Below are 14,289 nucleotides of genomic sequence, written 5' to 3' on the forward strand. Positions count from 1 at the left end.
ACAAAAACTGTTTTTTCGACAAATCCAATTTTGGAAATGATCGGCAAAGACAATAAAATCAGTTGTTATATACTAAAGTCAAAATCTACTTCCAAAACCTCCTTCCATTTATAAGTGAATTTTGTAAAACAGATGAAAATACATTTAGTGTGTAAATTTGAAAATATTACATTAAAAAGAAAATCTTTAACTTATTTTTTTTTGAAATTACTGCGCCACACTGCGCCGTCAACCTGACACACATTTCAGACGTGCATCACACTGATGTAGGGATGTTAATTAAACTCAGTTTGAAACAGGTTTATGCTCAAACTAATATAGTTAGTTAGAAACTAGCGGATAGGACTAAAGCTCCGAACAGTTCCAGTTTGAACCGGGAACCGATCCGGAACCAGCAAAAAATTCGGTTCGGTTTTCGGTTCAGTTTTGGACTTGGAACCGTCCGGTTCGGTTCAGTTCTATCCGAAATTAAGAAAAAATGCAAAAAAACGAATATACAACTATCCAGTGATCGTACAAGGACGAGCCATAGCTCGTTGGAATCCTCTCATCGAGACGCGTCGAATGGTGGTAAAATCAAGTCTCTAGCATCGATAGATCACGAGATAGCACATGGTGAGTGTTTCTTAAAAAATTTGCATTAGAAAACGATCCATTGATGCTAGAGACATGAATTTACCACCATTCGACGCATCTCGACGAGACGAATCTAATGAGATATAATTTGTCTTTTTACAATCACTGGATGGTCGTGTATTCGTTTTTTCACATTTTTTTTAAATTTTCAAACGTCAAAAATTAAAATTCCGATACAAGCGATTAAACGCCATCTATTGATCACACAAAGACGAATTTTAGCTCATTGGATTCGTCTCACTGCGACGAGTCGAATGGTGGTAAAATGATGTCACTAGCATCGATAGATCGTTTTCTAATGCGAATTGTTTAAGAAACACTCACCATGGGCTATCTCACGATCTATCGATGCTAGAGACTTGATTTTACCACCATTAGACTCGTCTCAGTGAGACGAATCCAATGAGCTAAAATTCATCTTTGTGTGATCAATATATGGCGTTTAATCGCTTGTATCGGAATTTTAATTTTTGACGTTCAAAAATTTAAAAAAAAATGCGAAAAAATGAATACACGACCATCCAGTGATTGCAAAAAGACGAATTATAGCTCATTAGATTCGTCTCGTTGAGATGCGTCGAATGGTGGTAAATTCATGTCTCTAGCATCAATGGATCGTTTTCTAATACAAATTTTTTAAGAAACACTCACCATGGGCTATCTCGTGATGTATCGATGTTAGAGACTTGATTTTACCACCATTCGACGCGTCTCGATGAGAGGATTCCAACGAGCTATGGCTCGTCCTTGTACGATCACTGGATGGTCGTGTATTCATTTTTTCGCATTTTTCTTAATTTCAGATAGAACTGAACCGAACCGGACGGTTCCGGTTCGGTTCCATTTCGGTTTTTGGTTCTACCCGAACCGCAAAAAAACCGAACCGAACTGACCCGTTTGGAACTTTAGATAGGACGGAGCTTTATACCCTGTGCGTTTATATCTCATAGTACTTAGGTGGAAACAACTGTTCGTGTCTGTTCCAGGCCTTGGCGGCGACAGTTGATCCAATGACTTTGCTGAAATCACTCACGTCTGTTCCAGGTCCTGGTGGTGAGTGTTTTCCTTGGTATATGTAAAGTTGCTTGTCTAAACCTCTTCAAAATTCTACGATTAGTTTTATCAAAATTTTACTATAGATTTATTATAGTTTCGGCAGAGTTTTGGCAGTTTCGGCATTTATAATAAGTTTTGGCAGTTTCATCTTTCTCCAAAGTTTCGCTAGTTTTTTAATATAACTTTAATATAGTTTTGGCAGAATTTTGCTTTTCGGTGAAACACCATCTTGCCTAAACCCCTAGGTTTCGGCAAGCAACCTTAGGTATATATTACTTTGGAGAAGCCATAACTTTATGTCTGTTCCAGACCTTGGCGGTGAAGTTATGAGTTGTTTGACGACTAACAACTGTTCGTGTCTGTTCAAGGCCTTGGCGGCGACAGTTGATCCAATGACTTTGCTGAAATCACTCACGTCTGTTCCAGGCCCTGGCGGTGAGTGTTTCCCTTGGTATATGTTACCTTGAAGAAGCCATAACTTCATGTCTGTTCCAGACCTTGGCAGTGAAGTTATGAGTCAGAAGACATCCAAGTTATTTCTTGGTGGTCGTCAGCCTTTTTCTTATCTTATGTCAAGAAAAAAAAAATTATTTATTGTTATTAATAGCACATATCATATATGATCAAAATTTATAAGCTGTGAAACTTTATTAATTTTTCAGTAAAAAAGTAAAGGTAGCGAATGAAATGTATGATGCTATCAAAGAGGGAGAGAGTACACAGATCCTAGGCGATTTAATGCAAGTTCCGTACCACATTATTTCTTTGCTCTCAGAATAATTTCTACAGATAAATTTGTTTCTAAACTACAAGATTCTCAGCCCCATAGATTTTCAGTTCGAAATAAATAATCCTACCCATATCTACGCTTATGTAAAAGATTATTTCCCATTAAAAGAAATACACACTTACCATTGTACTTCATTTTCACAACATTCCATTCCGCCTCATATTCAAGAAATTTGTTACTTTATGCGTTATAATAAAGGTGTTTCAGTTTTTTTATCGCTAGAATAATACTGCGCCAAGCATCAAGAATTCGGATGCCATTGCCAGAAAATTTTATTTGCGTCTGCGCACTGTATCTCAGCATGTGACTAAAATCTGGTGACTGAAATTAATATTGCGCTGATTAGACACATGACAATGATCACGATTTTCTCGGCGAATATCAATATGTTCGCTTTATCTTTGAGCATCTATAGAGCCAGGAAAAATGATTAACATCATGATAACGATTTTTAAGCCAAGAAATCAACTTCGCTATTATTTTGCGAAATATACTCGTTTGATTGTTGATATTGTTGTTATTAATAGTGGTAAGTTTGAATGTTTGTTTTGATATTTTTTTGCTTTACTTGCACAAGACGAATAAAAGGATTCACTAAATAAAGCCTCACCTTTTTATAAGATTTGTGGTGCATTTAAAGATCGATTTTTGGAATAAATCTTTGGGGAAATTACGTTATTATGATTCATCACGAAAATCAGATCAACGGATACTCCTTAAAATTATAATAGACACTGGGATCGTGTCCCTGGATCAACAAAAAGATCTTTTTTATTATTAATGCATGTAAAAGTTTGAGTATATGCGGGAAGTTTCAAGAATAAATTATATAGTGGTAATGACTTGTTCCCGTGATACATGGTGACGTTTTTTAAATGATACTGCAAGTATCGATCCACAGATGAAAAACTGATTGAGAAATATTAGCATAAAAACACAATCCCACACTCTCCTCAACACATACTAGATATTGACATGTAAATATATTGCGCTTAATGTTTCTTAGCTTTATTGATTGTAAATAAAAAAATACATATTTTTGTTCATACTGCGGAATAATATCTTTACTATTGATCTGCCATTTGCCACGATGTAGCAATGTCATCATGTGGCTACAATTACGAATTTGAATTTATTGCTTGAAGTGAAGCAAGTAAGACAATATTCTGTTCCATACCATTCGCCATGTAATCCATAATTCCCATGTTTTCTATCGCAAATAGGACATGGTGAATTCCACGGCTGAGGTGATGCAATATTATAATTATCAATCCCTCTAAAACTATTTTGGAATTTCAGGTATGTGAAATGCTCTAACACGGATCTGATAATTATTCCTTTCTGTTCTCAGAAGATTACAGATAGACACGTAAATAGCACTAGCACTGTGTTGAGTATAGGTGAAAGGTTGAAACCAATCAAGATTAAAGAGAAGGCCTAGGTGTGTTGTTGCAGTTTCTGGTGTAAAGAAGGTATCACCATTAAATGGGAAAGTTTTCCATACCTTACCATCATAAATATCTGAATAGGTATTAACCCCTCCTCTTTGAATTCCTGATAATTCCAGCATATCTTCAAACCCAGGTCGTTGGTATAACATACTTAATTGCTGACGAATACTTGGTTTAGGATAAATCATACGAGGTACAGCAATTATTTCACCCTTTCTTTTTTTAAGAATAGAAAGTGGATTGTTGCATTTATTATGACGACTAGGTACTGGATTATCTGGGAATTCTTCATGTAGGCAATTTGCAATAGCAGCTTTTCCTTCTTCTTTGTATTCAACAATATTTCTAACATTATACAATTTATGACAATTGTTGCATACAGCTAACTGCATTTTTGGTTGAAAGATATTTAACATTTTTTTTGTAAGATATAAGGATACTGGAAAATTTTTAAATTGTGATTTATCTAAACGAGTAAGTACAATATGTAAGAATTTTATTAATACTTCAAGTGCTATATCTGGAAGTCTAAATCTTTGTTGAAATTTGAATACCCATAGAATAATTTCAGTTTCTATAGAATCATTTAAACTTTCCATCACAAATACTTCATCATTACCAATTTCAGGAGATGAAAAAAATTCTTCTATATCCTCCTCCTCCTCCTCATCATCTCCATTATCATCATCATCTTCTTCTTCATTATAATCGCCTTCATCTTCACTACCATTATTTTCAGCACCATTATTCTCATCGCCATCATCCTCATTACCGTCATCCTCATCACCGTCATCCTCATTATCATCATTTTCTTCTTCTTCATTGTAATATATATATTCATCGTTATCCTTATTTTCATCAGGTGCTGGAACATGAAAATAAGAAGGATTTGGCAATAATGGTGATGATGAAAATAATGTATGTATGTTTTCATTATTATTTGGTTGGAATGAATCAGTATCTTCATTGAAAGGATTAAAGCCACTATTATGTTGGGAAGAATCAAGATTAGAACTTGATGCCCTTTTTCGCTTTTTTGTAAGGTTTACATCTTGAATAATGATTAATCTTTTTTGTTTTCTCGCTGTAATAGTATCTTTCTGATTTTTCCTAGTATCCTCTGAGTTCCACAAACTTTCATCATTTGTATGATTTTCTTGAGTGCAAAAATCAACCTCTGCGCTGTCACAACGAATACAATGGCATAGATACAAATACCTTTTTCTGGGTTTTATTAAATCGGCCATTTTTGGTTTTTTTGATTTTATTGAATTGGCCGTTTTAGATTTTATTAAATCGGATACAGAGGTAGAGATTTCAATTTTAGTTTTTTTGGATTTTATTAAATCAGACACGGAGGCAGAAGTTTCAATTTTACTTTTCCTGGGTTTTACTAAATCAGAAACAGAGGTAGAGGTTTCAATTTTACTTTTTTTGTGTTTTACTAAATCAGACACGGAGTTAAAGGTTTCAATTTTACTTTTTTTATTATTCATTTTGTATTTTATGAAATAGCTAAGAAAGTTAAGGTTACAATTACTTAAATAAAGTACGCTTATTAAAAAATTTTCAAAAAAATTATCAATTCAATTTTTCCAAAATCAGGTTCTTCAATCACTTTTTTAGGATCAGGAACAAGTTCGCGTTTAATTCTTCAATTTCGTGTTCAACCTTTCTTTTAGGATCAGATACACGTTCAATTCTTCCTTAAGATTAAGATTAGTTTCACGTTTAATTCCTATTTCAAAATCAGTTTCACGTTTTTGGTAAGATAAAATAAACGTTTAATTATTCTTTTAGATCAGATTCGCATGCAGTTCTTCAAAATCAAGTTCGCGTATCTCATGTCACTCATTCGCGTATCTCACGTCACTCATTCGCGTATCTTGCATTACTCATTCGCGTAGTCAAATCTCAACAACTTCGAAATCTATAAATTTGCTCACAAATCTTTTTTCACAAATTCCTCTTCTCAATCAAAGCAATCAAAGTAGACAATGATGGATAGTGATCAAGAATCTACCTCCTCATCTTCCTCATCATCTTCTACCTATTCATCTTCGTCCTTGTCAGACAATGCTATTCATTTGAATTAAAATATGTATCGAACAATTAAAGTAAGTATTTTTTTATTATCTGTCATTGAATTTTCCCAAATATTTACGTTTATTTATTATTTATAGAAAGAAGTCTTTATCTGGGTAGATTCTGAATTTAAGGATATATATGAGATCGATAGTGATCGTACGTGGCTTGAGCAAAAAGAAAATATAATTACAAAATTACTTCCACCGCTTTATAAATTAGTCAACAAAAAGTATAATGTTTCAAATAGTGACATCTTAAAGATGTTACATAGACGTTGGCGTTCACGCCATCATGTAAGCAATATAAAGAAGCAAGAAGACGACAAAGTGAAAATGGATAGGAGGAGATTAAAGAAGAATTCAAGAACTATGGATGTTAGTAACCATTTTATTAATATGAAGTGGGAATTTAGTTGATTTTATTTAATTTTATAATTATTTATTATTATAGAAAAAAAAAAGAAGAGCTCAAGCGGCAAACTATTTAATAGAAAATAATGATAAATACATTCGTAGATACCCAGAGAAGGAGCTTGTACGAATTCTTAAGGAATCTGGTTATCATTCAGAGGAGTGGGAGGAAACTGATTCTGATGAAGAAAATGATATAATTGGTAAAGAATCTGCTGTTAAAGAAAAGACAATGTCAATTCATATATATAAAACATGGTGGCGTTCTTCTGCAGTATGTACTATATATTTATGATTATTTTGTTTATTTTATTTATTAATAGTAATTATTTATTAAAGCTTCAGCGTTTATTACATGATCAGATTGATCCGACCGTTGAAAAACTGAGGAAAAAACCTCGAATTCTAAAAATTAAAAGAGTTCAAAGATGTAAAACAACAAGTATGTCTCCAGTGGATACACCAAATTGGTGTCTGACCGACGAGGCTCTTAAAAGATTTAATCGTTCAATAAATGAAATTCCAACATATGATTATAATACTGATCAAGATGAAGAAAGTGACGAATATCATAACGATGAATATGAAAATAAAAAAAGAAAAAATAAAAAAAACAAAAAAAGCAAAAAAAGGGGTAAAAAAACATAAAAATAATTAAATATTATGATTAAATACTTTTATTAGGTTATTATTATCAATTGGCATTTATGTTGTGCCTCAGATCGATTCTTGCCTCAGATCGCAACTCACGCACCTCAGATTGAAATCGTCATGTGAGGTGCGTGATGTGGATCATTGATAATCTGAGGTGCCTCGGTTTTAATCTGAGGCAAATAAAAAATTTTTTTTTAAAAAAAATATCGATCGTTTTCTACTATTTTTTACTATTTTATTAATCTGAAATAGTGTTAGTTTAACTCATTAGTAACTACACTAAAAATTACTTTAATTATTATAAAGTTTTTAATAAGAACGGTTCTTTACGGCTAATTGGCTCTTTGAGGTAAGTTCGGAAGCTTTTATTTTATTTTTTTTTTGTTTTTTTCTTTTTCGGAACGGTACTAACCATTCCTACCTTTTCTTTTTTTTGTTAAACATTTTAAGTAGGTTTTTTTTGTTTTTTTCTTTTTAGGAGCCGTATTTAACCCATTTCTTTTTTTTTTTTAATAGGAACGGTTAAAATGTTTTAAGGTAGAATTCAATTTTTATTTTATTTTTTCTTTTTTGAACGGTACTAACCGTTTTTTTCTTTTTTTTTAGCATTTCGGCCTGGGCTCTCTCCCGGTAAATAGGTATGCTATAATGTTTACTATAGTGTTAGTTTCTTTCTCCTAGAACGGTACTGACCGTTCTTTTTCTTTTTTTTTTTTTAGCAGTTCAGCCTGGACTTTCTCCCGGTAAATATTTGGTGCTATGGTGTCTATGGTGTTAGTTTCCTTCTCCTAGAACGGTACTGACCGTTCTTTTTTCTTTTTTTTTAGCATTTCGGTCTGGTCTCTCTCCCGGTAAATATTTGGTGCTATGGTGTCTATGGTGTTAGTTTCTTTCTCCTAGAACGGTACTGACCGTTCTTTTTCTTTTTTTTTTTAGCATTTCGGTCTGGACTTTCTCCCGGTAAATATTTGGTGCTATGGTATCTGCGGTGTTGTTTTCTTTCTCATATGTTTAAATAATCGGCGTATTTGTAAAGTAGAACGGTACTGACCGTTCTTTTGTCTTTTTTTTAGCATTTCGATTTGGACTCTCTCCCGGTAAATAGGTGGTGTTATGGTATCTATAATGTTGGTGTTTTCTTCTAGATATTAGCCATTCTCTTTTCTTTTTTTAATAGGAATAGATTAATGGTTTTTTGAGAATAGGTAAATAAGATTTTGAGTAAGAAAACATGGATGTTAGAGAAATAAAAATTTATAATAAGAGGAACGAAAAAAAATTTAATGTAAAATCTGATATTGAATAATATAAAATTGTGTATAATCTATTAACAAATAAAATCAATGATTTAAGCATACATGAAATTACTTAAATTCAAATTCTTTATTATTTTTTCATATAAGACATCAGTAATAATGCATTTTTTTGACTAATTAATATATTTTTACATATAACAAATGCCGCATCATTTATTTTGACATGAACGTCCACTATGGCATCTACTGCTACAGTCTCCACCTGCCTTCTTACAGCGACATTTATTACTATTGCATTCACCTTTACAATTACATATACCCCCTGATACTAAACCCGCACTCTGAAGACGTGCAGCCTCTCTAATTGATATTTTGTTTAAGGGAATGACTTCTAATTCAGGAAAAGTTTCTGTTCCAAGTGGTTCTAATTCACTAGCAGAATAATACACTCCAATTATTCCAAATTTTGATCCCAAACTATATTTATTATTTTCAGTTTTTTCCATAATTTTACATGGCAAAGTGGGTCGATCAACACTAAATCTATCAATTTTAGGAACAGCAACCCTTACCAGATCACCAATCTGATATTCTTTAATTCTTTTTCTTCCCTTGCTCATTTGATTGGCCATCTTATTTGTATAATCTTGAAGGTCTTGACGAGCCATATTTCTTAATACTTCGTGCTGTGTATTATTTGTAATATCTAAAAGGACTGGATCAATAAGTACTATATGTCTATTATTTTCATTATCTTGATCTTGGACCACTGCTCTTTCAATATCTAATTGTTGAACTGGAATATTTGATTCTAATTGTATTAGTATGATAAATAATAAAATTTGGCAATTAGATTAAAAAAAACATTTTATTAAATTTAATAAATATTATTGAAATTAATAATTTTTTTAGTATTAAAAACCTTACCTTTCAAATCATCTATTATATCACTATCCAAATCTTCAATACTATCATATATTTGTATAGTATCAGGTATATCCTCTTCATTATAGATATTTTTTGCAAATAATTCATCAATTAAAGTACAATTTCCACGTGGTTTATCACCATATACGAGTTCATATGGTGTTTTTTTATGGGACCGACACCATGAATTGTTCATAGCTGAAATAACAAATTTAAGACCAAAAGACCAATCAGTTCGGCCAGTATTCTCTCGCCACTTACCAAGCTTTTGTTGTAAAATTCCATTAGCACGTTCAACTAGGCCCTGAGACTGCGGATGTCGTAGACGACCATTTATAATCATTACTGTAGGCCACATTTCAATTAATTCCTTTATTACTCCCGCACAAAACTCTTTCCCATTGTCAGACTGTAAAATAGTTGGAGGAGAGCCTAAAAAATGGAAAAGTTCAAAAAGATATGCTGCTACTTCAATAGCTCTTTTTGAAGTAAGAGCTCTGGCCCAAGAGAATCTTGTAAAGTGATCTCTTACATGGCAAATATATTTATATTCGCCATCTGCGTCAAATGATAAATCAATAAGATCCATCTAAAAAAAATAAAAAATAAATTAAATATAATAATAATAAAAAAAAGAATATAAAATAAATTAAATATTTACTTGCACACGAGATAGAAAATTCCTTGCAATGATAGGCTTTGCTGCTAAAGGGTGAAATGATGGTTTTCGTACTGCACATATTGTACAATTATTAACAAATTGTTCTACAATATCTTGTTTAATCCAACCCCACCTTTCTATAATAGACTTCCATGTCTGTCTTTGCCCACCATGCTGTGTAATTTCTGCATGAGTTCGACATAAAACTTCGTACATATTTTCTACAGCCAACACTGGGTTGTTGTTTGCTGCAACAATTACCCTATAGTCACCAGGTGTTATTTCCTCAAGCTTAAACTTTTTCTTAATCCAACTACGTGTATTTTTATTAGAAATAGTATTATTTTTAGGTGTCTAACAATACTTCTTTAATTTTATTTAAAAAATTAAGATTTATCAAAGCTTTTTCTTGCTTTGACGTAGGGAGGTTGCCAATGTAACGTTCAATAATTCCATTAAATGTATCTCTGCTGATAAACGTATATTCCATGACAAAACATATAGCTACAAACATGTGTTTTCAAGCTGTAACGATATAAAGCATGTGTCTTCAGACTGTAACGAGATAAAATATGTGTTTTCAATCTGTTAACGCGATAAAACGTGTTTTCCATAAAAAAAAACTGTAATAAAAAAATGTTGTGTCTTTGTAAAGATTATCAATGATTTGCATCACACATATCACCTGACAATAATCTCAATTTTTAAGTTGATTTTATTTATTACACAATTTTTATATTATTCAATATCAGATTTTACATTAAATTTTTTTTCGTTCCTCTTATTATAAATTTTTATTTCTCTAACATCCATGTTTTCTTACTCAAAATCTTATTTACCTATTCTCAAAAAACCATTAATCTATTCCTATTAAAAAAAGAAAAGAGAATGGATAATATCTAAGAAAACACCAACATTATAGATACCATAACACCACCTATTTACCGAGAGAGTCCAAATCGAAATGCTAAAAAAAAAGACAAAAGAACGGTCAGTACCGTTCTACTTTACAAATACGCCGATTATTTAAACATATGAGAAAGAAAATAACACCGCAGATACCATAGCACCAAATATTTACCGGGAGAAAGTCCAGACCGAAATGCTAAAAAAAAAAGAAAAAAGAACGGTCAGTACCGTTCTAGGAGAAAGAAACTAACACCATAGACACCATAGCACCAAATATTTACCGGGAGAGAGACCAGACCGAAATGCTAAAAAAAAGAAAAAAAAAGAACGGTCAGTACCGTTCTAGGAGAAGGAAACTAACACCATAGACACCATAGCACCAAATATTTACCGGGAGAAAGTCCAGGCTGAACTGCTAAAAAAAAAAAAAGAAAAAAGAACGGTCAGTACCGTTCTAGGAGAAAGAAACTAACACTATAGTAAACATTATAGCATACCTATTTACCGGGAGAGAGCCCAGGCCGAAATGCTAAAAAAAAAAGAAAAAAAAACGGTTAGTACCGTTCAAAAAAGAAAAAATAAAATAAAAATTGAATTCTACCTTAAAACATTTTAACAGTTCCTATTAAAAAAAGAAAAAGAAATGGGTTAAATACGGCTCCTAAAAAGAAAAAAACAAAAAAAACCTACTTAAAATGTTTAACAAAAAAAAGAAAAGGTAGGAATGGTTAGTACCGTTCCGAAAAAGAAAAAAACAAAAAAAAAAATAAAATAAAAGCTTCCGAACTTACCTCAAAGAGCCAATTAGCCGTAAAGAACCGTTCTTATTAAAAACTTTATAATAATTAAAGTAATTTTTAGTGTAGTTACTAATGAGTTAAACTAACACTATTTCAGATTAATAAAATAGTAAAAAATAGTAGAAAACGATCGATATTTTTTTTAAAAAAAAATTTTTTATTTGCCTCAGATTAAAACCGAGGCACCTCAGATTATCAATGATCCACATCACGCACCTCACATGACGATTTCAATCTGAGGTGCGTGAGTTGCGATCTGAGGCAAGAATCGATCTGAGGCACAACATTTATACGAATTGATTAAAATAAAGTTGTATGTAAGATTAATTTGAACATTCAATCCAATTAATTTTAAAATCCCTATAAAAAATATTTTTGCTAAAATATACTTAAAATAAACTTAAAATTTTATTTTATACTTAAAATGTATTTAAAATTTTATTTTATACTTAAAATATACTGAAATAGGCAAAAATTAAATATTATTTAAGTATAATTTAAGTATATAATAATATACTTAAAATATTCTTATTTTAAATATCCTTAAAATATACTGAAATAGGCAAAATTTAAATGTAAATTAAATATATTTTAAGTATATATTAAATACAATTTAATTCAAATTTTACGAAAATTCAATTTTCAGTATATTTTAAGTATAAAATAAGAAAATTAAGTATATTTTAAAGAAAATTAAATATATTTTAAATATATTTTAAGTAAAATTTTTTTTTATAGGGAAATAAAATATGTATATTTTTAATATTTTCGTCAGTTATTCGTGATATCAGAAAAAATAAAAAAAAATTGAAAATAAAGGGTTTTATATGAATAAACGATTATCTTTAATATTAAAATACTTTTTTTAGTAATAATTTTAATATACCTCTTTGAATTATATAATACAAATACAATAAATAAATATTTTGCATATCGGTACCTGATATGTGTAAGATTGATTCAGTGTTACATATCAGTGACTAATCGTTTAGATATCGGGAATCCGATTTTTAGGCATATTTGATATGTTACATATTGGGTACCCGATATGTAATAAATGTCCGATATATATCTGATTAGTCACTGATATATAGGTACCCGATATGTACCCGATAGCATCAATTTTGACCAGTGAAAATAACTATAAAATGACATAATTTCATTTTAAATGATTTTTTTTTTGAGTTTCATTGTCATTTTTTTTTATTTTTATTTTAACTTTTTTCTTAATTTTATTGTAGTGATAATGTGCGAAAAATCATATGCTAAAGAGCTGCCTTTTTCACAAATTTAGTAATCACATATGAGTGAAAAGGTTTGAGAAAATGTAAGACAAACCATCACAAGTATGGCAACATGTCTCCTTCTTTATCATACTTTTATCCTGAATCAATTACAGAATGTCAAAGATTTTGTGTTTATTTAAGAAAACTTAATTTTCTTAATCTAATGGAGACAAAAACAGATTTTAAAAGTCTAGGTGGAGAGAGTAAATTGAGTGACCAGTTGAAAAATTTTAGTAATTTGGCAAAAAAGGCACGACAAGAATATATTATTGAAGTGTTTTACAAAAAAAGTTCAGTTTTTTCATTAGTATTTACAAGTAGTGCCATGGAATAGGATCTAAAAAAAAAAGTGAATTGCTAGCCATATTACAAGAGGTATGAAATTTGCAAAGTGTAAATAATGAATTAGATGATATAGATGTAGTTTAGGCGAAAAAAAATATTTTTCAAATACAGAAATAAATTAGAAAAAATAATAAAATTATCTAAGATTTATTATTTCGAACGATCAAAGTAGCGATGTCAGTCATAGAATATTCTGATCAACATTCTTTGATTGGCATATACAAAAATGGTAAGATCACTACCAATCAAAAATGCTTAAAAATGATTCCATTTATAATAAAATCCTGGACTGTACTTAAGTCTAACGAATTTAAGTCTAACTGTTCTTATTACCCCATAAATAAATCTAACGATTTTCTTAAGTCTAACAAAAAATAATAAAATAAGTTTAACAGTCCTTATTACCCCATAAATAAGTCTAACGAAAAATCATGTGACTTTAAATCTAATGAACATTTCTATATACAAGAATGCCTTCTGTATAAGCTAGTTCATTAAATAGCATAATTGTTAAATAAATCTAACAGGATTTTTGTTCCAACTTTTCTTTAATTAAGAATGGGTTTAATGCAGGCTAGCTTATTAAATAGCATATTTTATATAAAAGTCTAACAAAATATCATCCTGTAAAAATCCAGAAGAAATCTGCGAAATTGTCCTAACTTTTCCTTAATCAAGAACAGATTCTGCGCAAGATAGCTTAGTAAATATTATAATGATTAAATAAATCTAATGAAAATAACTCTAATATTTCCCTAAAAAATCTGCAGAATTGTCCCAACTTTTCTTTAGTCAAGAACGGGTTCAGCACAAGCTAGCTCATCAAATAGCATAATAATTTAACAAAAAATTTAAGTCTGACTATTCCGCCCTGCCAGGAATTTTATAAGTCTAATAAGAAATATATATCAGAAATTGGCTTCGTATTGGCTAACTCCTTATCTAATACATTATTTATTTAAGTCTAACGATTCTGTCCTGCCAGGAAATTTATTAAATCTAACAAAAAAACAAATATCT

The 14,289-nt window shown here is 30.7% G+C and overlaps 1 protein-coding gene across 1 annotated transcript; it reads right to left on the minus strand.

Annotated features, from left to right (window-relative positions):
- Positions 1 to 1,573: 1,573 nt before the first annotated feature.
- On the minus strand, positions 1,574 to 2,176 carry OCT59_028426 (uncharacterized protein; the record flags this gene model as incomplete). The annotated part of the gene is made up of 2 exons (XM_066147273.1): positions 1,574 to 1,725; positions 1,969 to 2,176. 2 exons carry the CDS (start codon positions 2,174 to 2,176, stop codon positions 1,574 to 1,576), a joined length of 360 nt encoding a protein of 119 aa, XP_065993997.1.
- Between the last annotated feature and the right edge of the window lie 12,113 nt (positions 2,177 to 14,289).

The sequence above is a fragment of the Rhizophagus irregularis genome, chromosome 8, assembly GCF_026210795.1.
Source record: "Rhizophagus irregularis chromosome 8, complete sequence".
NCBI classification, from domain to species: Eukaryota; Fungi; Glomeromycota; class Glomeromycetes; order Glomerales; family Glomeraceae; genus Rhizophagus; species Rhizophagus irregularis.